Source organism: Cannabis sativa, chromosome 1 (genome assembly GCF_029168945.1).
Source record: "Cannabis sativa cultivar Pink pepper isolate KNU-18-1 chromosome 1, ASM2916894v1, whole genome shotgun sequence".
Classification (NCBI taxonomy): Eukaryota; Viridiplantae; Streptophyta; class Magnoliopsida; order Rosales; family Cannabaceae; genus Cannabis; species Cannabis sativa.
Genome location: NC_083601.1, coordinates 41,838,640 through 41,863,964, shown reverse-complemented (window position 1 = coordinate 41,863,964; position 25,325 = coordinate 41,838,640). Strand labels below are relative to the sequence as shown.

Sequence of the window (25,325 nt, the reverse complement as noted above, 5' to 3'; positions counted from 1 at the left end):
AATTTACTTGGTAAATTCTAGAGCTACTTATTGGAAGCTTGATTATATAGGCCCATGGTCCCCATATACTAGTTTAGGTAATACTGCTTGTAAGACTCAGTTAATTAATTTTAATTAATTAATTATAATTCTAAAATTAGACTGTGTCTTATTTATAAATTTTACTAAGCAATGACTTAATTGTGAAGAAATTTTTTTTTAAGGTTTATTTGTTAGTTAAGAGATTTTATGGAGTCTAATTAATAAATAATACAAATGATAATTTTATTTGATTATTAATTATAATTATTAAATTAATAATTTTGACATTTATAGGATTAAAATTAAAAAATATGGCATTTGTGAAATAAAAGATAAATGGTTAAAAAAATAGTAAAATTATAACTAGTGGGGCCCATCTATGTGGCCGGCCACTTAGTCCAATTTTTGGCTATTATTTTATAATTTTTCATTCCATATAATTCAATCCTAACCCTAAGTGAAATAATATAAAAAGAATAAGATGGTCTCATTATCCAATAGCTTAACCTCATATAACATAGTTTACATTCTGTCAAACAACTAGAGTTTTGAGAGCCTCCATTCCTTCTTCTTCTATTTTCAAAATCTCTTATATTGTGTTTCATAATTTTTGAGCCATTAGTAAGTGAGTGCATGCGCACTCATAGCAAGTCTAGTACTCAATCATAGTGTATAAGACTGTGAAGAATCCAAGGGTTAGAGATCTGAGTGGGAGGAGTCATAATATTTCGCTGCAATCAATGTAAGGTTACTCAAACTTTATATGTGTTTAAATTCTATTGTTTTAGAAATTTATATTTAGAATGTTAATAAACATACGTGTTAGTAAATCTAGATCATGATAAAATATATTCTAATAGTTAAAAACTATACATGTATGGTGATGTGGTAAGTGAGATAGTATACGTAAGGGTGCAGTGGTCATTGGTACTGCGTTCGAGTTAAGAATGTAAGAGACACATGTGTGTGTGTGTGTGTGTGATATTTATGTATCTGTGTGGCTACCTCCTTTTAAAAGAATATGATGAGATTATTGCATGGTTGATGTTTTTTAATTGTGTTATGTTGTGTGAGTGCTTGTACATGGTATCTTTTTTTTATTGGGCTTTGTAGCTCACCCCATATTTACTTTCCATGTGCAGATAAGTAAGCCTATAGACTTTCCATGGCAAGTTTAGTTTAGGCAGTGTAGAGTATATCTCGTGAGATCATATAACTACGTGTGGTCTTGGCTATCTTCTGCTGAAAGTTATTTTCAAATTCATAGAACTTATTTGTGAATATTGTCTTTTAGTTTTCTATTACTTAAATTATGATATTTTGATTTCAATTGGGTACCCAACTTTAAAAATTTGTTTTTAATAAAGGAAACATACACGAATTCATTTATGGTATTTTCTTTTAATTAATAAATGAGAGTGTTACAAATAGGGAACAAGATTACAGTTCTAAGAACATATAATGGACTTGAATTCTATTCAGATGAATTTAAACTATTTTGTGCAGATAAGTAAGCCTATAAATTTTTGGTGATAAGTTGGATTTAGGCAAAGTGGGGTACGTGTATCTCGTAAGATCATGTAATCTTAGCCATTTCCTTTGAAAGTCACCTTCAACGTGTGGATGTTGTCTTTTAATTTTCTATTGCATTTACTTAAATAGTAACACTTTGTTTTAAAGTTTATTAAGTATATTAAAACAATTTAAATTTTTGAGTTCGTATATTTATTTTAATTAGTTAAATGTTTACAATAATATTAGCGGCAAAGCCAGGAGCAGCTAATGCCTCCTTTATCGTCGGCTATTGTAGTGTAACTATCGGGCACAAAAGATATAGATTGATGTGCTGTTTTGCTATTGAGTATTAACTTAATCTGTGAGCTAATTCTCAACATGCCTTTTAGTAATTCTCAATTCAAAAGTCAAACCAGGCAACAGAGGGGCCCGGCCGTGTGTAATTAATTAATAGGAATATATAGAAGATTTTTGTTTTTTCTCAAAACACTGCTCAGTTTACGACAAGTTGATGAATTTACTATTCCAAAGATTTCTTACGTATTTGAACGTATCATTGTCAAAGTCGATCTTTTCCTTCTAACGTCCACTTTTACTATTTTCACTATTTTTTCAAAATCTTATAAAATGCAGCAGCTATATAGCTCTTATCTTCTCCTTATTATATATATAAATAGCATTTTTAAATTGATCGTCGTCTATTTTGTTTCAGAACTAAAGCTATTATATCATTTAATGATCCATACAAGTGTTTCATTGAATATGGTGGAATTAGCTGAGGTAAATTCTAATGGTGATATTAATAATAATGATGATGGAAAATGTTCTTATTCAAGAACAAGTAGAGATGAGGCCATGAATGCAGCTGCAACCAAGGTGCAGAAAGTTTACAAGAGTTACAGAACAAGAAGAAGCCTTGCAGACTGTGCTGTCGTTGTTGAGGAACTATGGTAATAATAATGAATTCTTTTTGCTATATATATATATATACATATATATATATATTTATATGTTAGAGATTTTATAACAATGGAAGAAAATCAAAATATTACAACTCTATCATAATCTGATACAAGGACCAAGGAGATTAAATAAATGTTACAACTACATAATATACTGATATATATACATTTATATATATTATATATAAGAAATATAGAAGAAGATAAGAACACATGCAATATAAAATATGTATATATATAACAAAAGAATAATATATATAAACACTCACTCACAACCTTGAGTGTAGATTAGTGGGGATCACCATGACTTGAACAAGGTATTACACCTTTGTCCAAAAGCTTATTTCCCCTTATCTCTAAGCACTAAGGGAACTCTCATGGAAATAGCTTTGGGAATTATCAAGCCTTAGGGTTTTCTAGCAATGTGCTTTCTTGATAGAAAACTTCCTCTCTCACAAATGAGCACCAAAGACCTCATTTTATAATGTATAGGTGATCACTTAGAATTCAAAATACACAACACTCATTTCTCTCATATAAATGAGTATTAATATAGTTTGTAACAACTATATTTCATACCATTTGAATCCTATCATCAAATTGTGTAACAACCCTTTTATTACACTAATAATGTGTGATCAACACATGAGTTACAAGTGACAACAAATTGTAACTCCTCTCCAAGTTACAACATGTAGGTTACCAAAGTGTAGGTTATAAAATCATAGGTTACACATTTATTTACCATACACTTAATATATATTATTCACATATATTTATCACATTTTAATCTACTTTATTATTATATTATAAAATAATATAACAATCCCCCACTAGATTAAAATGTGTGACACACTTGTAACACACTTGTAACATTTATTTAATCAATCAAAATATTATATCAAAATATAACATTCCCCCACTTTGATTGAATAAATATACACTTTTAAAGAAGTCTTGCTTAGGTGCATTAGGTAAAATGTCTTTCGACTTGAATTTTACCTTAGTGTAGTTACCACAAAGTTTGATGAAATTTTGGTTGCCGTAGCATTGAACCACTATCCCTTTAATACAAACCGGTGATAACACACACACCCTCGCTAATGCTCACTTGAGACCGCATGTCTCGCTCTTGCAGATTAATGGCCATGTGCAAAATTCCAATTCATGGACTCTCTAGAGAATACTCCCAATTCTCATAAGAGGCGGCACCACCTCTAGTCCATATAGGTGGAGTTTTAGTGTCTCACCACTCGTTAGACACTTCTTAAGCTTAAGTGAGTTTTCTTAAGCTTAAGCGCCATTAAAAAACCTTTTGGTTTTAACCCTCAATTTTACAACATGTACTCATCCATAGATGGGACAATTGAGTACCACATTCACTCTATTGACTTGTTATTACCTATTGAACTTAAGACTAGATTTTTACTAGTGTTAAGATAGGTTACCATCAATGAGCAAAACGCTAAGGGAGTTTAGGTCCCATCCCTCGAAAATTCATGCTTTAATCTTGTACGGAGATTAAGCGATTTGTTATAACCTCTCACTATTGATTCCATGTGAATCATGCATGCCAAAAAATATAGTGTTCACTTTGTGACCACTTTTCTCCTTAAGTACTTAAGCTTTGAAAATTCAATCATAAAAGATTAATTTTCGCACAAATTCTCAATAATTTTGATACCAAGCATATCAAAATTAAACACTAATTTAGACACCAAACATGTCTAAATTGCACTTTATTTTAAGACATCAAGTATGTCTCAAATTCTCATATTGGAGTGTGCACCCCCACACTTTCACATTTGACTTATCAAGATAATATCTTGATTTTAAAATATAGAAGACAACTTTGTCTCTATAACTCTTTTAATTAATTTCCTTCTTGAAATTATTTTCACTAAATTTTGACACCAAAATATGTCAAAATTTTACATATGCACATAGCCAAATTTGATTTAGAATTTGAATTCAAAATCAAATAAATTAATCAACAATGTCTCAACACATTTTGATTCAATTTGTGGCTCACCCCCACATTTCTAGCATAAAGTGTATATAAAATATCACTTTTGTGTATTTCCTCTTGAAATGACTTTTTAAGGTCACCTTAAAAAATATCATTTGACATTTTTAGTTTTCTCAACAAAACTAAAATGTCAAACTCACATTACTACTCATAAAATAATGTGATTATTTTTACCATAATTTTAAAGTTATCTCCTCATTGAGATTAGCCCAAAATTATACCAAAGTTAACAAAATTCTCATCAATTTTGTTTACAACTTTGACTATTTAAGAATAAAAATTGCTTCACTATTTTTTGATGAATCTACATTGATTCATTTACTTTTGAGTCCAAAATTGCTCTTCCAATTTATGGCTCATTTCACAAGTTTGGATCCACTTTTAATCCATTTGTTCTTGCTATGACAAGACAATTCTCATAAGTGTAACTCTCATATAGTTCACTTTTCTTATCTCATAGTATGAGATGATTATCTCTTATAATCCAATAAAAGATGAAACTTCTCAAAAGCCATCTTTTATTATCTCATAAAGTGAGATGTTCACCACCAAATTGAAAAAGAATTTAAAATATTCTTTATTCACAAAATAGATGATTATAATTCTCACAATAATAATAAACACTATTTTATTACTATCAACATTATTATCATGCTATGTAACTCATATATTAAAATAATATGTATGTTACTAATCAGCATCTCATATGTAACATACACATAATGTCAATATTAAATTCACAAATAAATATGTTACATATCTCATATACATGTAACATATATACTTTAATATATATCATATAAACATAATATATATTAATTACACAACTATATATGTTACATATCTCACACATATATATAATATATATACTTTAATACACATTCATGATATATATTATATATAATATATGTATTATATATGCATGTCTCATATAAATACATAGAAATAATTATTTCTACATATTTAATCTCACTAATATATATTATATCACATGCTCTACATATATATAATATATATTACTCATATATATACATGTTATATATTATATATCTCACATATATACATAAAATAACATGATATAAATTTCAAATATCATATATATAATATGATATAAACACATGATCACATATATATAACTCATATATAAATATCATATATATTACTATCATATAAAATAGTAAATCACATAATATACACCACCATGCTCACCCATGAATGGTTTTCACATAAAATCTCTTATCCTTGTATTATCACAATCTTGATTTATCTCCTCTTCCATTGAAAAGGGATAAGCTTTTGATTGTTAGAGATTTTATAACAATGGAAGAAAATCAAAATATTACAACTCTATTGTAATACAATACAAGGACCAACAAGGAGATTAAATAAATGTTACAACTACATAATATACAATATATATACACTATATATATTATATATAAGAAATATAGAAGAAGATAAGAACACATGCAATATAAAATATGTATATATATAACAAAAGAATAATATATATAAACACTCACTCACAACCTTGAGTGTAGATTAGTGGGGATCACCATGACTTGAACAAGGTATTACACCTTTGTCCAAAAGCTTATTTCCCCTTATCTCTAAGCACTAAGGGAACTCTCATGGAAATAGCTTTGGGAATTATCAAGCCTTAGGGTTTTCTAGCAATGTGCTTTCTTGATAGAAAACTTCCTCTCTCACAAATGAGCACCAAAGACCTCATTTTATAATGTATAGGTGATCACTTAGAATTCAAAATACACAACACTCATTTCTCTCATATAAATGAGTATTAATATAGTTTGTAACAACTATATTTCATACCATTTGAATCCTATCATCAAATTGTGTAACAACCCTTTTATTACACTAATAATGTGTGATCAACACATGAGTTACAAGTGACAACAAATTGTAACTCCTCTCCAAGTTACAACATGTAGGTTACCAAAGTGTAGGTTATAAAATCATAGGTTACACATTTATTTACCATACACTTAATATATATTATTCACATATATTTATCACATTTTAATCTACTTTATTATTATATTATAAAATAATATAACATTATATTTATAGGTCTCTTCTTCTTGAGACATTTTAAAATAAACCCTACTGGTGATTGGCTTAGCTGGAACCCACATGATCCTGTGCTTGGTAGCTGAGTTCTAATCAATTTTAGGGTTTTGGCTTTAGTGTGCAGGAGATTAAAAGGAATTAATGTTTTTTTTTTAACCTTCTTTAATGCATCCATATATTTGCTTTCTCAGAAGGCAAATATTTTGTTCTATGCTTCTTAAAATTCTTAAAATAAGTATATTTTGTTTATTTTAGTTTTCTTAACCCTTTTGATTTTTCAGTTTAATTAAAATTATATATATTCTTATAAACCCTAGTTATTTATATAAATATATATATATTCTCAACCCTAGCTATATATATAACTAGTATATTGATACTTTTAACACACAATTAGCATAAATATTTTGCAGTAAGTTAAAAGTTAAAACGGATGATATTAGTTGAGATATTTATACATACATATCAATGTAATCAAACTATGCTAACTATATATGTAGTGTAATTAGGGGTATTTATTAGACTATATCCAATGTTTTTAAGCCTATTCAGATCCGATCCTATTATATATTGGATACGATCCGATTTAATTAATTTCAGTTATCCAATCGATCAATCCAACATCTATAATTAAGATGTTGTTCGTTGGATATATTTCATATATAAATTTATTGATTTAATTTGAATTTATTTAATATTTTAGACCTAATATTATTTTGGATCAGATCAGATCAATCCAATATTTTAGGATCCAATATGTATTGGATTTGATTGGATTCATCCAATCTAAAAAAAAAAGATTAAAATTTTAATGTTAATTTTAATATATACATATATATTTTATGTATAACAATATAAAATCTAATTACTCATCTCCAAACTAAATGAAAATACTAATTAGTTTAATTAGATGTTGGATGTATTAGATTTTTGGACACACCATTCAACATCCGATCCGATCCAATTGGATATTCAAAAATCACATCCAATCTGATCCGGTCACAATTGGATATCCAATGTTTAGCGGTCGGTTATAATTGAATCGATCAATTGTCATTGGATTGGATGATCTATGCACACCCCTAATGGCATGTTTACTCAAAAGGGAAGGTTCTCCTCCTATTTTTATAGGAAATACCTTTCCCTATTCTAACTTAATTTATTTTAATTTTATTAGTTAAAAATGAAAAAAACAAATATATGCCTTTTAAAAATCTATAAACAGAAAATAATTACATGTTCTAATAATGATAATTTTGTCAAATTAAAGTATTATGATTACCTTTTTTAATTATGTAAACAAAATAATATGATTCTGATTTTCTTTTTGGACAGTTTAGTAAATAGCATAATAAAATATTGTTTTTGATTATTTTTTATTTTAAACCGATATATTTCTCCCATTAATTATTCTAATTCCAACTAGAATTTAGTAAAAGTGCTATAAATTATATAATGGATTTTCATTCTATGCTAGCATATATACGAGATAGTGATGTTATAAGTTATATAATTGGGTCAAAAACATATAGACCCAGCATGCATTCCAACAAAAATAGTAGAAAAAGTGGCTTAAAAAGATTAAAACTGATTAGTTTTTTTAAGTGGTTTAATATGATACATACAGAATTAATATAGATGTGGTTTAATAATATTTTTTTTTCTGACTTTTTAATCACCAAAATAAAAGTAAAATTTTTATTTTTGAAAAACAAAAATACGTTATATAACTACTTTTATTTTTTAATTTTAAAAACAGAAAATAAAAGTTTGTTCTGTAGAATTCATATTCATTTTCATTTTTTGATTTTATTTAAGTCTAGTCTAGGTCCAGGCTCGAATTCGGGTCAGAGGCCAAATTCAACGCCAAGGCGGTGGGGAGGGGGAGATTTGAATCGGGTCTGATCAGTGCAAAATATTAATTAAGAAAAAAAATTGTTTAAAAAAATATTGAAAGTGCTTTTTTTTTGTTTTTAAAATTTTATTTCTCAACTAAAAAATTAAAAAGTGAGAACAGTTTTATGAAACATATTTTTGAAAAAATATTTTTGAAAAAATATTTTCACTTCAATTTTAAAAACAGAAAACCAATTAGAAAGATATTCCAGACACTACCATAACATTTAACATCTCACCAATGATATTACTGAATTTAATTCCACACCAGTGAGGACTAAAAGTAAGTTCACTTTGCCAGAAAAATTCTGTATATATATAATTATATGTAACTTTTGTTAATTATATTATATAATAATGGATGAAGGTGGAAGGCATTAGATTTTGCTGCCCTTAGGAGAAGCTCTGTGTCATTTTTTGACTCAGATAAGCCAGAAACTGCAATTTCCAGATGGTCAAGAGCTAGGACAAGGGCTGCCAAGGTTATATTAATACTCGATATTTCTATATATATAAATATAAATATACCCTCATGCTAACTAGCAATTAATTTTAAAACTCAAAATTTCAATTCTACATATATAAAATCATGTCTCTTTTTTCTTGATATATATATATATATTTTAAGATATATGCATATGTATTGTATTATATTTACATAAACTACATTTTGATTATTATTTGGTTGTATTAATGTAGGTCGGAAAAGGTTTGTGCAAGTATGAGAAGGCTCAGAAATTAGCTTTACAACACTGGCTTGAAGCTGTACGCTTGGTTTTCTCCAATATTAATTAATTTATATTATATATAAATCATATATATATGCATATGCATGGTTATAATAACTTGATAAATAATTAATCACACATTTAATATATACTAGGTAGGAGTTACGTGCCGAGGCACGTAAAGATTAGTTTTAGGTAAAATTTAGTTATTTTTTTTTATTTCTTCTTATTTAGATTGTATGTAAAGGTATGATCATACGAATAATTTGTTTTATCAAATTAATATTTGTGCTATTATAATTGGTTGGTAAAATATAATTAGGTATATATAAATCATAATAAAATAATACTTATTATTTACTTTTAGAAAATTGGGTATATGAAATACTTGCATATACTACTCCATGTAAATCCATAAATAACAAGTCAAGAGAAAGAAAAACAAGCTCAGCAGCAAGAAAAGTCTCAACACTAAATAAAATAAAATTACTATAAAAAAAAAAAAGGTAACTTCTTCCTAATCTTCCATTGGTTCAACTGCTTGAATGGTGAACTGATTGTACTTTGAAGTCATTGTTCGGTTTGCATCTACGTACAACTGAATTCTCCATTTTTTGGCTGATAATTGCTTCGTAGTTTTTTGGACAAACAACTTATGTTTCTATAAAAAAAAATGATTAGTTATAAGTTTTAATGTATTTCTATGTACGAAAATGTATAATTTTTACATATTTATTTTTTTATAGTTACCTCGTCCGAATATGATCTTAATTGAACTGCAGTACATGAGAATATGTTTTCTGCAACATCACCGAACATCACAGCATTTAGCAACTCTGTACCATCGTCGAGTTGTACATATGTCCTTGCACTAATAATTTATACAGAATATGTAACGGTTAGTATGAATATGCAAGAAGTTCAAATATTAATTTAGTTATAATGTGCTTACCGTGGTGTAGGAAGACATCTTTTTCCGCATTTTGGATTTTCACAATCTGTTTCTTCGTTGTCGTTGTAGAACATAAGTTTCTTATTACAAAAATCACACGACATGTAATAAAAATCTTGGTTGATATTTTTTAATATGATTTCAGCTTCAATCCAATAATATGCTTTCTGCAAAAAAAAAAAAAAAACTACATATGTAATAGAATTCAATATTATATTAAGTACAAAAAAATCAATGATTTTTAATTAATTTTTTGTGTATATTAATTACAAAAAAAATCAATGACTTTTAATTAATTCAATATTATTAACCTCTTAAAACACATAAAACAAATAAATTTATAATAAAATGAGAGCAATGACAATCGAATATATAAATTTATTTTTCTTGTTCTAGGCTGTTAAATATAATAACCACTAACAAGTAATGTGAAATATGATCAAAATCTACGCAAAGAAACAACGGAATATATATGTCGCAATCATAAATATATTACTAAGCAATAATAGTACATTATTGGTGATGTCTCAAGATAGTAATTAGTAATTACTAAGCAATATATATTATACATTTGAAAGTGTTAAGTATTACTATATATTTTCTTTTTACCTGAGTTGGTTTTAATTGCTTTACCAAATCGGTAACTTCGTTGTTCTTAACATATTCTCGTTTTGCAGCAGATGAATTTGGAGAATACTGATATGTAGGTGCTTGAATAATAATATTATTTATGTCTGCTTTGTTATTTTCAGCCCTTGACATTGTAATTTAAATGTTAGCTTACTTATTAAAGTAATAAACAATCAATATTATTTAATCAAAAAATGATATTTAATGAAGGTAAATCAATTTGTTTAAGAGTCGTACCATTGATGAAGAGTAGTTGCTTCATAATTGTCAGGATTGATTTCGATTGTACTTGATTCACGGCTTGACAACGACAGTCCTGTAGGAAAATAATTTTTTCAGAATACTTGAGTGTACGAAATTGATAGAAATATATATGGTAGTAGTTAGTATATAAGTACCTCTCTTAGTTTGAACAATCATCTTTGTTCCCATTATTATTGGGTTGTTTCCAGTAACTTCAGACAATTTTTCACTAATATCTTGTACCAAAGCACCCCACAGAGTTAAACATATTGGGTGGAAGCTACAACTGTAATTGAAAATAGTAATGGTAATTATTAGTTTTGCTATGTATCATAATTTTAAATCCATATGAAATTATTATGAGTGCTCCAATGAAGATTATCATCATGTATTTGTATGTTATATTATATATACCTGTCATCGATTAGATAAATTTCTTGTATGGTTCGCTGTCCATACACTGTGTTCACCACTTTTGTTGGATTTATTTTGACAGCTACTCCTATGATATCTGAAAATTGACTGTGATGTTAGTTAAAACTTCGTAAATCATTTGTCATGTTGGTATATTGTTGGGATCCGAAGTTACCTTGTGGTGTGTTGGAGTATTTGTCAGATGACAAGTTCTTAAACGAAACGAACTCATGGACTGGCTTAGAAATTTGTTTGTCTTCTTCTTGGACTTCAACAACTTGTGTTTTTGAGTTCAGCGTCCAGCTAAAATGGTAATTTGTGTCATTTTTAAGGTATCTGGCAGGGGTTCTGTTGACACGGGCATCACTGATGTGGTAGGTGTGTAACTCATGCAAAGTGTCCTCCAAAGCTTCAATATCTTCTGCGAAAATTACTGCATCTACTCTCGTCCCCTGTGTAAAGTTTATCAATATAAGACATGCAATTAGATTTTGTATTAGATAACTATTTAAATTAAAACTTGTCTATAAATGTACTGTCCTGATATCTTCGAAAGATAACGGGCCTTTTATGTGATTTAGCAGTATCCGCAAAAAATATCTTTCGCCTTCTAATGGGTTTGCTGTTACAATACGTCCTATTACTGTCTTTTTTTTTCGTGGAGTCCACCTTCTGTTTTGATTGTTCCAAACATAGTATTCAGGAATTTGTCTGTACAGTAACATCCTTGCATTTTCATCTACTTTATTTAATTCAAAGAATTCTGTTAACATAGATTTTTTGTAATGTTCCGAATTAGCAATGTTTGACAGGTCAGAATTTCCTCGGAATGTAACCGTATGCTGATTCTTGAGATGTAAATGCAAGCTATATACTGCTGGGGACATCTCATTTACAATAAATCCGTATATTCTCCACATTGCTTCAGGGGCAGCAATCCATCGAGCTGTCTGGAACTGATGTATTTCATCAACTTGTTGGTTGTTTGTTTCGGAGACCAAGTTGAATGCAACACGATCATGGCCTTTGTAAATGTATTTATAGAGATACTTTACCGCCTTCACTGTAGAGCAAATTTCTACATTCATGTGGCAGTCAAATGTGGCAAGGAGATATGGGTTGTAGGGAACAACCCAACGGTTGTCTAATGTTGCCCCTCTGACCTTTACGGTCACACCATTATTTGAACGCCTATAAATAGGGAAACAGTCATTTCCAACAGACGTAAATGGAGCATACTTTTTTGGAAAATTATTTTTGCAACGTGGATTCTCCCCCTTCATGCAAACATTTGTTTTGTTCAAATCCCCACAAGGTCCATGCATCATGTGTTTTACAACCGCCTTGTGCAAGTGGATGTTAGAGTTTTTATCTAGAATCTCTGCTGACACGATCTCATCGAAGGATTCAGGAGCATGTAATTTCCAATCCCTTTTCAATATAATTAAAAAGTGTGCATGTGGAAGACCTCTTTTTTGGTGCTCAATAACGTAGACATATGCTGCGACCTTGCCGAATATCTCTTTCTTGAATAACTTGTCCTTTAATTCCTCTAGTTTTGCATGGAAAACTCGTGCAACCAGATCAGGTCTATTTTGGCTCTCCTCGTGTTGACGTAATTCATTTGTGATTTCCTTCCAGTTTGGGTTGCATGTCATCGTTAGAAAAATATCAGGTTTACCAAAGCGTTGTACTAACGCCATAGCCTCCATGTATCTCTTCCTCATGTCTCTTGGTCCTCCTATGAAAGACGAAGGGAGTATGATTCGTTTCCCAACATTAGAAGCGTCTCGTTCTCCCAGCGTAATCGTGTCAACTATACCTTGATATAATTCTGTTCGTATGTGCATTTGCTGGCCTCTATAATAATCCAATCTTGAAGACTCCATCTTGACATACATGTCTACTGCATATTGTTGCGATGGCCAGACCGAAGAGAAACGAAAAATGGATCTTTCATCTTCCCGTATTTGTAACTTGAAGCAATAATATTCACGGCACGAAACTTTTGGGACTTTCGTTTCTTGGATTGATACTGCATTAGTTTGAATTGAAGGGAGTAAAATAATATAGTTAGATGTGAACATTGAGTGATTTGTACCTATTTATTTAAATATATTTATATTTATACATATTCAAGGATTGTTTACCTGCTTCTTCTGCTGCTAATAATTCTTCTACATTTGATGATCGTCGAGGGTTTGTTGTTTGAGTTTGTTCGACGGATCTTGATTGGGTTTCTCCAACCCTTTCAATCCCTTTATGCCAACCATTATCACCGTACGGAAATAACAATGGATATTGCAGTGAGTCATAACAGCCGTAGTAATATTGAACTTTGAATTGTCTACCGGAATGGTTATATACAAAAATATCACGCCTTCCCATTTGGTTATCATCTTCATTTTCAACCCATATTGCCGCTACTTGTGATGAAGTAGGAGCATTGAATACACGTTGATCTAGGCCAGCGTCACTCCTAACATGTATTATTTGTCGTTCCAAATCTGGCATATCACCAAGTGAACGAAAGAAAATAGAGTACGGATTGATGCGAAGAATATGGATGAGTTGATTTGTGACTGTTGGGAGCATTCTGTATTGTGAATCAAATAGTCGATTCTCTAACTCATGTTCCGTGTCATAAAAATATAATTGGAGATTTGAAGGATGACCATCAGAAGGAAGTAAATCTGTGATGTTGTGGTAGATTTGTCCCTGTGCTCTAAAAGTGTATATTCCGTTGTTTCTTTGGCAGAGATTTTGATCATATTTAACACCCAACGATGTGAATGCAAATTGGTTGTTATAAGTTCGAATATATGTCCGAAAATGTGCAGAATCACTTGTGTTGGAGGTTAATAATTCATAAAGTTCATTTGGAACTTCATTTGTGGTCAGATAAATTTTTCCATCTGCACAACAGAATCCATTTGTTTCATGGATAAATCTCTTTGCTTTACAATGTATGCATATGGGGACCGACGGAAGTGAAAATGCTTCAGACGGCACATTTTGTAGCAAATCTCGATATCGAGTGATCCTATTTTGCGATGGGCCTAACATAATGAAAGGTTTAATTAGGTCAAATTAGCAAACTGATATTTTGTTATTATGAATGTATATTAATATAAAACAAATATTGTGATGTTGGAGTAACCCTTACAGAAGTTGTTGACATAATTGTACGGCTAAGCGAGTTCTCGAGATCAACAGATGGGATCTGTTTGTGTAATTTTTATTAGGTAGACTGATGAGAAGAAACAGAAGGTAGGATCAATTAGAAAAATGAAGGCAGTATTCTGTATATACCTGATCAAATCTCCCATTATTGTTGGAAGATGAATTTTGGCAGAGATTATTTTTATCACTATATCCATTTGAAGAATCCAGATCTTGATAAGATCTCTTTGATACTCTGTCACCATGTTTATCTTGTCGAGAATTGTTAATATTATTAGCATGATAATACGAATGTTGCGTACTTGTAGATGCCGCATGATCATCAGTACATGGGGGTAAATTGTTACGATTCAAATAACTTGAATTAGTCGTATCAATTTGATAGTTTTTCAATGCTTTTTGTTTAGCATATCTCTCTCGTTGTTTTCTACGTATTTCTTCCTTCTTCTCTTCTGGCAAATCTCTATATGAGATTCTTTTAGAAGCTCGTGTGTTTTGATCTTCAGAAAATCAAAATGCAATACATAAATGTTTTTAGAAATTTATGGTTTAATCTTATGTAGATTTGAATTTAAATTTTTAAGTATGGTATCTGTACAATCTTACCATCCGTCATTATGTCAATCAAGAAAATGTAGGTTTCAGACGTCAACCATCACTATACATCAATAAAATATTAAGGTTAGGACAATAATTATGAGGCTCTTTTAACTTTAAAGTATATATCTTTTGGTCTTTTCGTTTTTTCCAAGCTTATTCTATTTTTTCTACCTTTCGTTACATATTCATGTAACTATTGTGATCACACACGTATTACCTCCAATTACAATAATGTATTTATATCATATTACCAAAAAAAAAAACCTTAAAGATCAACACACACACGTACCTCATATATATTTATATGTATCTACGGTTTAAAGATATATACCGTAATATCTATATATATTTCCTAATTAAGCCATCCATGCAAATCTCAATCCAAAAAATGTGTGGATTGGATAGTGTGAAATCATATTAATGTTGTATTGTACACATATGTAAATCACGTATATTTTAATTTGCATGGTTGATATAATTTATTTGTTTTTATATATATACACTATACACACATACATATTCATAGAATAGAACTAAGTAGGTACAATATTTATTGTGGTTCAACTATTTAGTAGTAGGTACGTACAGTAAATCAATCAAATAATTATATCCCAGCAAAAAATCAAATAAATATATTTTTTTTCGGAAAAAAAAAATTGTTAGAGCACCTATCAAATTTTTTACTGTATTTTAAAAATAAATTATCAAAATCTCACTTTTTTTTTTATAATTTTAATATATTTTATTTATTTTAAATAAATAATATTAATATTTACAGATCTCTTCATATAAAAAAAATTAAAACCTTAACAATTAATAAAATATATTTAAAATAATGAACAGTATTTTATTAAAACATGAATAGTAAAATTTATAAAAAAATCTTAAAAATAATAATAAAAAAAAAATAGTGTATTTTTAATTAAATTCTTTTAAATATATGTAAAGAGTAAGTGATTCTTCTCAAAAACTAAAAATAAAAAAGAGTAAGTGGTCGTAATTTAAAAATAAATAATAATATATTGTATAGAGAAGAATATTGTTATGTTTGGGTGCAGGAATAGGATACCCTCTTATCTTAATGATTCTATTATTTGGTTAAAGTAAATAAAATAAAAATTAGGATTAAAATTAGGAAGGTATCACGTCAAATTCGTTGGGAGAGGAATATGCTTAAAGATGCGAATCACTCCACACCATTCCATATCAAAACATATGTGACCGGGTAACATATGCATCACCCTAGTAACTAATAACAAAACATTATCTTTAGGTTGTGCTAGGTGTAAAATAACAATAAAACTCTTATAACTAAGTTGAGTGTATGGATATTAAAACATGAAGAAATAACTGATCTCTTGTTGACTACAATTGGAGATCATGGCCGGGTACCATACAAACAAAGTAAATAAAAGAAAAATAAATGATGAATTAAAGTGAAAAAAGTGTTGTCGTGATGATGATGATGAGTTAAGAAGTATAGAAGATAAAAAGGGAATCTAATTGACAGTGTCCATGATGTTGGTCTGAAGTACAAGTCTCTTTAAATTCTGACTACAACAACTCAAGCCATATCTCTCTTGCTCATATGAATCCCATCCACAATTTAGTGAAATTTATCTCAATTATTTATTCAAAAGCAACAATAATGTGAATCATTTGCTTTTCATTATAAAAACAAGTTCTTCAATTTTAAATTTTTGACTAATTAGAATCTTTACCATTTAAATTTTGACGTGTATTAAATTATATTTTTTGAATTTTTTAATTGTTAAAAAATTTTGATGAACTATTAAGATTGTTGTATTTAAAAATATTTGTCTAGTTTCCTTTTCAAAAAAAAAATATTTGTCTAGTTCTATTTAATTTTGTTAATTATGTGATTGTTTATATACTAAATTGTGATTCTCAAACTCTGTCACATTAAATATTTTTCCAATCAAACTCGTCGTCCGATTATTAGCATTTATTTGGTCTGATTGCTCTACACTCTTTACAGTCCACAGTAAGGAGTAGGACCTCCCTTACCTTATCAAACTCCATTGCCTCAACGTTTTTTCCAATTTAGGAATTAAGATTAGGCAGTCACTATTTCAAAGTCAAATTAATTAATTACTGATAATTCCGTTTCAATCAAATACAAACAAAACTAATGAAGAAAACAGAAAAACTATGATTATATGCTTATTACTATATAACATGTAACAGAAAAAACAAAAGTTTATTAATTCGTTGGAAGATAATGTTTTATTGTTATCTTATTCGTGTTTGGTTCAGTCCGATGTGTATAAAAACAAAAATAAAAAATATTTGTTAGAGAATTGCTAAATGCTATTATTACTATCTCACATATTTTTTTTGATATTATATTATTATTGGTGTAATTAAATATCAAATTTTACATAATTTAAGAAAATAGTTTTTAAAAAATATCGTTAACCAATCTTAGAATGTCATCTATAGAAAATATCTATAGAAAATATATATTCAAATGTGATGCAATCATGTACATATTTAATATATCTATAGAAAATATAAAGAAAAAATAATGTGTGATTTTTATTATGCATGATATATAATTTTATCCTCAATATATATATATGTCACAATAAATACATTAATAAATATAAATTAATATGTGTAAAAAAATACCTGATATTCAAATGGAGAGTACGGCACGGATAATCTAAACCGACAATAAATGACAGCAACCTACAAGAAGAACGACATTGAATGATAGTACCCGTGGAAAACGACAATGTTGAATATAAACAAACTCAAAGAGTATCTCCGGGTATCAAATATATAAACAATAACTTACTAATATTATACTCGACAAGTATATATTTTTAGAATAGCCTATGAATAGCTACATAAGAATCATTTATAAAACTATAAAAATATTATATTACTTTTTCAATTCTTTTGAAATATACGAGTGGGATAAAATTGTATATTTTTTAAAATTAATAAAATATAGAGATACTTAATTAGGTATGTATGATCGATGTATCCTTTTAATTAATTGTATAATAAACTATTATATATGTATACGTGTGTCACTGTGGGTGACGTGATATTCATATTGGTTACATAATTTAAATGCAAAAAAAGGCCAACCTTATTATAGGCTGGTTTTTTTAATAAATCATCTTTTCTTTTTTGTTTTCAATTCGTCACAGTAAATACATTTATAAATATAAATTAAAATGAGTAAAAAAATACATGATATTCAAATGGAGAGTACAACACAAATAATCTAAACCGACAGTAAATGGCAGGAACCTACAAGAAAAACGACATTGTAAATAAAAAATGATAATGACCATACAAACGCTCTACATCCAATTCCATTCAAAATGTATATTTATTTAATACAAAAAATAAATTCCAATTCAAATTGCATAGACTTCTCAAACACCAAAGAAATAAAAAAGCCAATATGACTTAAGAAATAGTAAAACATCTAAAGAACATCATTGATTGCATTAAGAAAAAATAAAAAATAGTAATGTAGTAATAAAATAGAAAATAATAATTTGAAATGTTAGTATAAACACACAAGGATATATATAGTTAATGGCCTAATTAATTAAGAGATTAATTATTAGATATATGTGAATATGAAATAAGAATGCGTAATGACCTTTCTTGAGAAAATTATTAAAAAGAAGATTAATTCAAGATTACGTATGATATGTATAGTTAATGGCCTAATTAATTAAGAGATTAATTATTAGATATATGTGAAATCGGATTCTTTGTTTACCATGAGTGCAAATAATTTTCTTAATAATTATTTCCAAATGACATATGTGATCCAGTGTTGCTACGCATAAAAATTAAGAGATGGAAAGAGAAGAAAGGGTACCTATGCAGTAAGAACAGCCTTTTGCTCAAAATCTTTAAGTTGGAAGAGACTATAACATCATATAACCATAGAGTATAGAGCACGTAACCATAGAATATAGTTTATTGAACTATATATATATTACTTGATCGAAATATATAATAAATATAAATATTATTATTATATATTCAAATTTTCAACTAAATCAGTAGAATATAGATATTTAAAATATCAGGTGATATTATAGTGTGATATTTATTATTATTATTAGAATATAGTTAATCAGTAGAATATAGTTTTATTTTTATAGTGTGATATTTATTATTATTATTTACATCTTTTTTTTTTATTATTATTTTGTATAATCCTAGAGTATAGATATTTAAAATATCAGGTGATATTATACATGGATATTTTGTATAAACTATACTCTAGGACGTTATATTTACATCTTTTTTTTATTATTATTATTTTGTATAATCCTATTATTTTGCACTCGTCATAAAGAGAAAAACTAAGGATGAGCTATCTATGCAAAAGTTATACTGAAAGAATCAAGAGAAAAACTAAGGATGAGCTATCTATGCAAAAGTTATACTGAAAGAATCAAGAATGGGTCTCAGAAGTTTTTGCAAATGTACTGAACTTCTGAGACCAGCCCCTTTCTTTTAGAGAAGGTTGTAACAATAAAGAGTAAGCTGATAATTACAACTTAAGAGCTAACTAACAAGAAATTGTTATAACAGAAATTAACCAGCAAAACCACTTGGCTTATCACAAATGAACAAAAAGAAGGCCCAAGTTTCCAAACAGAAATTATTTAAAAGAGCACACAAATAACCTTAGAAAGGATACATAATACTGGGCCAGATCCCCTCGATTGAATTGGTACTGATGTTCTATGATGTTGTTGATATAATCATTGCTAAAACAATAGTCTGCAAAACAAATTCAATGCAAACATTGAAGAAGTTACCAATAAATTTGCAATTTACCAAGACAAAATCAATTTTAAAAAAAAAAATAAAGAAAGAAAACAAACTCATGCTCAGCGGATCAAGCAGTACATAACTTACAAATTGCATGCTCACTATCCATATTTTGAATCATTATGCTCGAATGCGAAGCAATGGTATTTCAATTCTCGAATCCCTACTAATTTTAAGTACACGAAGAAACTCAGCTAAAACTTGACATTCCATAAAATATCTGCATAAAAGCCACAATTTGATACCAACTCAACATACACAGACATACTTAAAAGCCAAAAAATAGATACAGACAAAAAGGAAAATTTCATACTCAAAAATCATCGGGTCTTGTTTGTCCCCATAGGTAACTATCTCCACTACAGACTGCAACAGATCTACCACTGATTCCTGTAGTAATAAATAAATAAATATATCATACAATAGGAAAAGAATTTAAAAGAGAAAAAAAAAAGAACAAATTCCTATAAAATTGAGCAGACATACCTTGTTGTGCTCATCCACAACTTTAATTTCCCGGAGTTCATTCACTACATATCTACAATTATTCCCCAAAATAAAAAGGACAAATTAGCTCAAACATTATACGACACAACACAAGCACAACAACTCTAACCTTCACCAAAGCCATAAATCACAATCAAACCGTAAAATCACTGAGTTAAAAACAAAAATGTACAATTGCAATGGTTGATTAAAGATATAATGGAGAAGAACTAACTTGAAGTTTTGGAGGGAAAATCGGTCGAGCGGGCGAAAGAAAGAGAGCCACGTGGTGATCGAAGGAGAGGTGTGGAGGAAGAAGAAGACGATCTGGTCTTGTATTTAGACGATCTGGTTTTGGTGACGATCTGGTTTTGGACAAAAACAAAACCCAAAGAGAACGAATCTGCGAAAGAAGAGGAGGAACAAGGTGAATGGGTTTATGAGGAGGAGGCTGTGGCGGCCATTTCTGGGTCGCGAAAGAGAGGGATTGAGAAGGTTTAGCTTGTGTTTGTTGGGGTTTGGGGGTTTGTAGAGAGACAGAAGACTCTCTCGTGTAATGAAATGGAAGCCCTAATTTGAAGAATGCTATCCCCAAATCCAATTCAGGGATGAATCGTGTGGCTCGCACGTGCTAAACCTAGACCGAATATTGATTTAACAGAATATTGATTTAACAGAATATTGATTTTTTTGGGGTTAAATTTAACAGAATATTCTTTTATTTGTAAAGAATATTCTATTAAACCAAGAATTGCCGTTACATAAGCACTTTTAATATATAAAGATATTTATATCAACTATATACTTGCTGTGCACAGATTGATCCACGTCATCGTTATGGACACAATCTACACATATATTATAATGCTTGGTTTGAAAGCAAGAGTTCTCAACCTTTCTTCTATTGGTATGTAAAAGTACTTGACCCAAGAGCTCTCAACAATATTTCTTCTTGTTCTAATTAATAATTTGATCAAACAACAATGAAGGTTGGACGTTGGAGATGGGAAAGAAGTCACTCTTGAGAAATGCCCAAGAACTGTGCTTAATCTTCAGTGCATAAAATATCTTGGACCAGTAAGATCAACTCTTTTTCTTTATTTAGCTATAACTGTATTTATATGTATATATATAGATTAAAGGCAGCGTACACCACAAAATATGTCATATACTAAAATATGCAAATAACCTTTTCCATGTCTCTTTCTTCAAGTCCAACATATATAGTGTTATTAAATTTTTTTAAGTATTTCAAGTCCAACAATGATGGATTGTATCATGTCCATCAGAGAAGAAAGACGTATATATGGAAATTAAATTGCCTATATCGATCTTACCATATTAATTTCAAAAGAAATAAAAAACAATAACGCGTATGATAAAATCAAGTAATCAACCACCCACAAATAAAATATCAACTCTCTCTCTCTCTCTCTCTCTCTCTCTCTCTCTCTCTCTCTCTCTCTCTCCTTAATTATAAGATACATTGATCTCTCATATCAATACTATTCTCTCATCTGCTCTATCTATTTGAACAAAAAAAAAAACCCTAGCCTCCTCATCTTCCAACCTTCTTCTCATCATTTGGACGACGGCTCGTGAACGACACGCGGCTGGGCTTCAACGACTTGTGAACGGTGTTTTCTTTCTTTTTCCGGGAAGACGCTGACGTCGGAGCTGGGGGTTAATTTCTTAGAGGCGCATGTTGTGGTTTCTGAGAGCTGAGGGTTCTCAGATTTCGGCTTCTATATATGTTCTTTTTTTTTTTTTCTAGATCTAAAAGGGCTTGTGGTTTATTAATTTATTTTATTTGTTTTAAATAAAATTCCATGTATATTTACTTGTCGTAATCTATATATATTAATTCTGTATATAATTGATATTAATTTATTGGGTAATAATTATGTATATTTGATATTAATTTATTGTGTAATAACTATATTTGATATTAATTTATTCTGTATAAAAATTTAATTTATTTTTATATTTATTAATTTATATATAATACTTTTTAGTAATTTATAATTATAATTTTAATATAAGTTATTTAATATTTTTTTTAAAAAAAATTAAGTTTATATTTTAAATCCAGCTTTGTGTTTGGGTTGGGGACTTAGAAATGTTTTTTAGTCCAATAGTTTGACTACAAAAATAGCCAAGAAAGTTTTTGTATATAGTCACGTTTCATTATTAATTATTTTAAATTATTTAATATTGCATGCATGCAGATAGAGAGACAAGCGTACGAAGTAATAGTGGAAAGTGGGAAGCTTCTCTACAAGCAAAGTGGATGCCACGTGGAGACTGATGAGGGCACCAAGTGGATCTTTGTGCTGAGCACATCAAGAAAATTATACGTAGCTAAGAAGATTAAGGGCATATTCCAACACTCAAGCTTTCTAGCAGGTGCTGCCACCATTGCAGCTGGAAGATTGGTTACCCATAATGGCATTCTTCAGGTTTATATAAATATATAATTAATTTGTTTTGTTTACATATATAATCATACACCATCTAATTATAATTATTAATTTAATTAATCGACTTTTTCCAGGGTATATGGTCCTATAGTGGTCATTATCGCCCAACACAAGAAAATTTCATGGAAATAATTAGCTATTTGGAGCAACATCATGTGGACTTAACAAATGTCAAGGTGATTAAATTATTATATATATTATTTAAGTACGTATTTAATTATAAATTTAAATGAACTGATCATGAGTTTATTTGGTAATTAATAATATGATGATGATGCAGAAATGTCCTATGGATGATGACGTTCCACCTAGTAATAATAATAATAATAATTTGACGAAGTCTGAAAGTGGAAATAGTCTGAGTGTCCCAAATGGTTTGAAACGTAGCAATGAGACCAAAATGGAATTGAGTATGGGTTCCTCTTCGTCCAAATGGTGCACTGGGGCTGGACCACGTATTAGCTGCGTCAGAGAGTACCCTTCACGCCTCCAATTTGATGCCCTTCAACATCTAACTATATCGCCCAGGACCAGGCCCAATTCAATTCTTATCCCATCTCCTAGGCCCATCCCAAATTTCCATCTCTCATCTACGCTTCCACATCTTGGGCTTCCAAGCCCAAAGACTGTATAAAGCTTCATCAAGTCATTCATTCAGTAACATATAGATTAATCTATTACATTTTTGAGTAATTCGTACTTTTTAATATGTTTGTTTTTTGTTTCAATTTTTCTTTAACAGCAAGAGAAGTAAATCAAAAGTAATGTTGTTTTGTTGATTTTATTATTAACTATGTGTTACTATAACAAATCAACAATTAAAATTATTTAGTAGTCAAATGAGAGCTTATTATGGTTAATTAAGTTACAAATGAATTAAACAAGATGTCTTAATAATTATAACGTATACAATTATTAATATTAAACTTTTTTTTTAGATGATACTCGATGGTGGTGTAGTGTTGTTGAAAATTATGAAGTTCCATCTCAAAATTAATTGGCAATGAGTAAAGTAGCTTATGTTCTTATATATGGCTTAATTCTTTATCATTTATTCTATGTGGGATAATGTCCACGACAAGTCTTAATTTTACACACATGGAACACCTATATACGGATGTGTGTATGCAAAAGATATTTGGGCTCAACCTCAAATAGATTGTGCTACACATTAGTCACTACTGAGTAGAACAATTAATATTGCTCTTGAAATATATATTGGTCAAGCGTACACACTTCTGTGATGGTACTCATGGATTAGCTAGATAAATGAAGATGGTAACCAAAGGAAGGAAGGGGACCCAGTGACACTATTCTAAGACAGTATTACACAGGAGATTTGGCTCCTATACGGATGCCAGTTCGGAGAACATAATCCTGTAAAAATTAGCTGGCGCAGCCGATACCAACCATGATCCAAAAGTCAATGCCATATGCCATATGCCATATGCCAAATGAACACGTTTTTTTTTAATATCCAAATAAGCGTACACACTTCCTTATTTATCATTATATATATATTTTTCTTATCACAGAAATTGGAGTAAATTAAAAAAAAGTGTAGTTGTGTCAATGTGGATTAAAAGCATACAATACAACCCAGTCCATGTTGGTTCAAAGCAGTCTAGGCAAACCGAGTAGCTGTCAGTAACTGTGACTGCCCCAATACCAATAATCTGTTCTTTCGGATATTTTACTAGCAGCTGTCCTGGTTTTTTGTCATCCTATTTGGCCAAATGGCTCGCTTCGCCACTAAGATTTATCTAGTCACGGCAAGACTGGTTTTTTGTCATGCATGCTATTTTGCCAAATGGCTCGCTTCGCCACTAAGATTTATCTAGTCACGGCAAGACTAAACATCTCTAATAATAATATTCTTTAATAATGTTAAAAATTTACACATTATTTAAAAATATAATATTTTATTTTATTTTTTTACACATTATTTTTATCACTTTTATTCCTAAAAATACTCTAATGTATAATACTTTTTAAAAATGTTATAATTATAATCTCACATATTATTCTTTAATATATATCTTAATTTTTACTATAATTTTTTAGCTTCAATTTTTTATCAAGAAAATAAATAGTATTAATGCTACAACATAGTATCCATGTAAATTTCTAGAATGTCATCCTTTTTTCTTCAATGGTATAGAATCTCAATATTTTACCACATAATATATCCACCTCACCAAACATACTCTAAAGTTTTACTATTGGAAATGCTCTAAAAAACCCTACTTTGGCAAA

General features: G+C 29.2%; 1 protein-coding gene and 1 long non-coding RNA gene across 2 annotated transcripts; one reads left to right on the top strand and one right to left on the bottom strand.

The window, feature by feature from the left end:
• The first annotated feature begins 1,539 nt into the window (after positions 1 to 1,539).
• Positions 1,540 to 23,823, top strand: LOC115704527 (IQ domain-containing protein IQM1-like). The gene is made up of 9 exons (XM_030631729.2): positions 1,540 to 2,486; positions 8,882 to 8,996; positions 9,214 to 9,279; positions 21,408 to 21,496; positions 21,579 to 21,666; positions 22,818 to 23,048; positions 23,144 to 23,245; positions 23,350 to 23,697; positions 23,812 to 23,823. Exons 1-9 carry the CDS (start codon positions 2,164 to 2,166, stop codon positions 23,821 to 23,823), a joined length of 1,374 nt encoding a protein of 457 aa, XP_030487589.2. The 5' UTR covers positions 1,540 to 2,163.
• LOC133037986 (uncharacterized) lies at positions 19,713 to 21,232 on the bottom strand. The gene is made up of 5 exons (XR_009687952.1): positions 20,825 to 21,232; positions 20,590 to 20,641; positions 20,417 to 20,493; positions 20,191 to 20,323; positions 19,713 to 20,052 (listed from the first exon to the last, which is right to left on the bottom strand). It is a non-coding gene; the product is annotated as an uncharacterized LOC133037986 (long non-coding RNA).
• Positions 23,824 to 25,325: the final 1,502 nt, after the last annotated feature.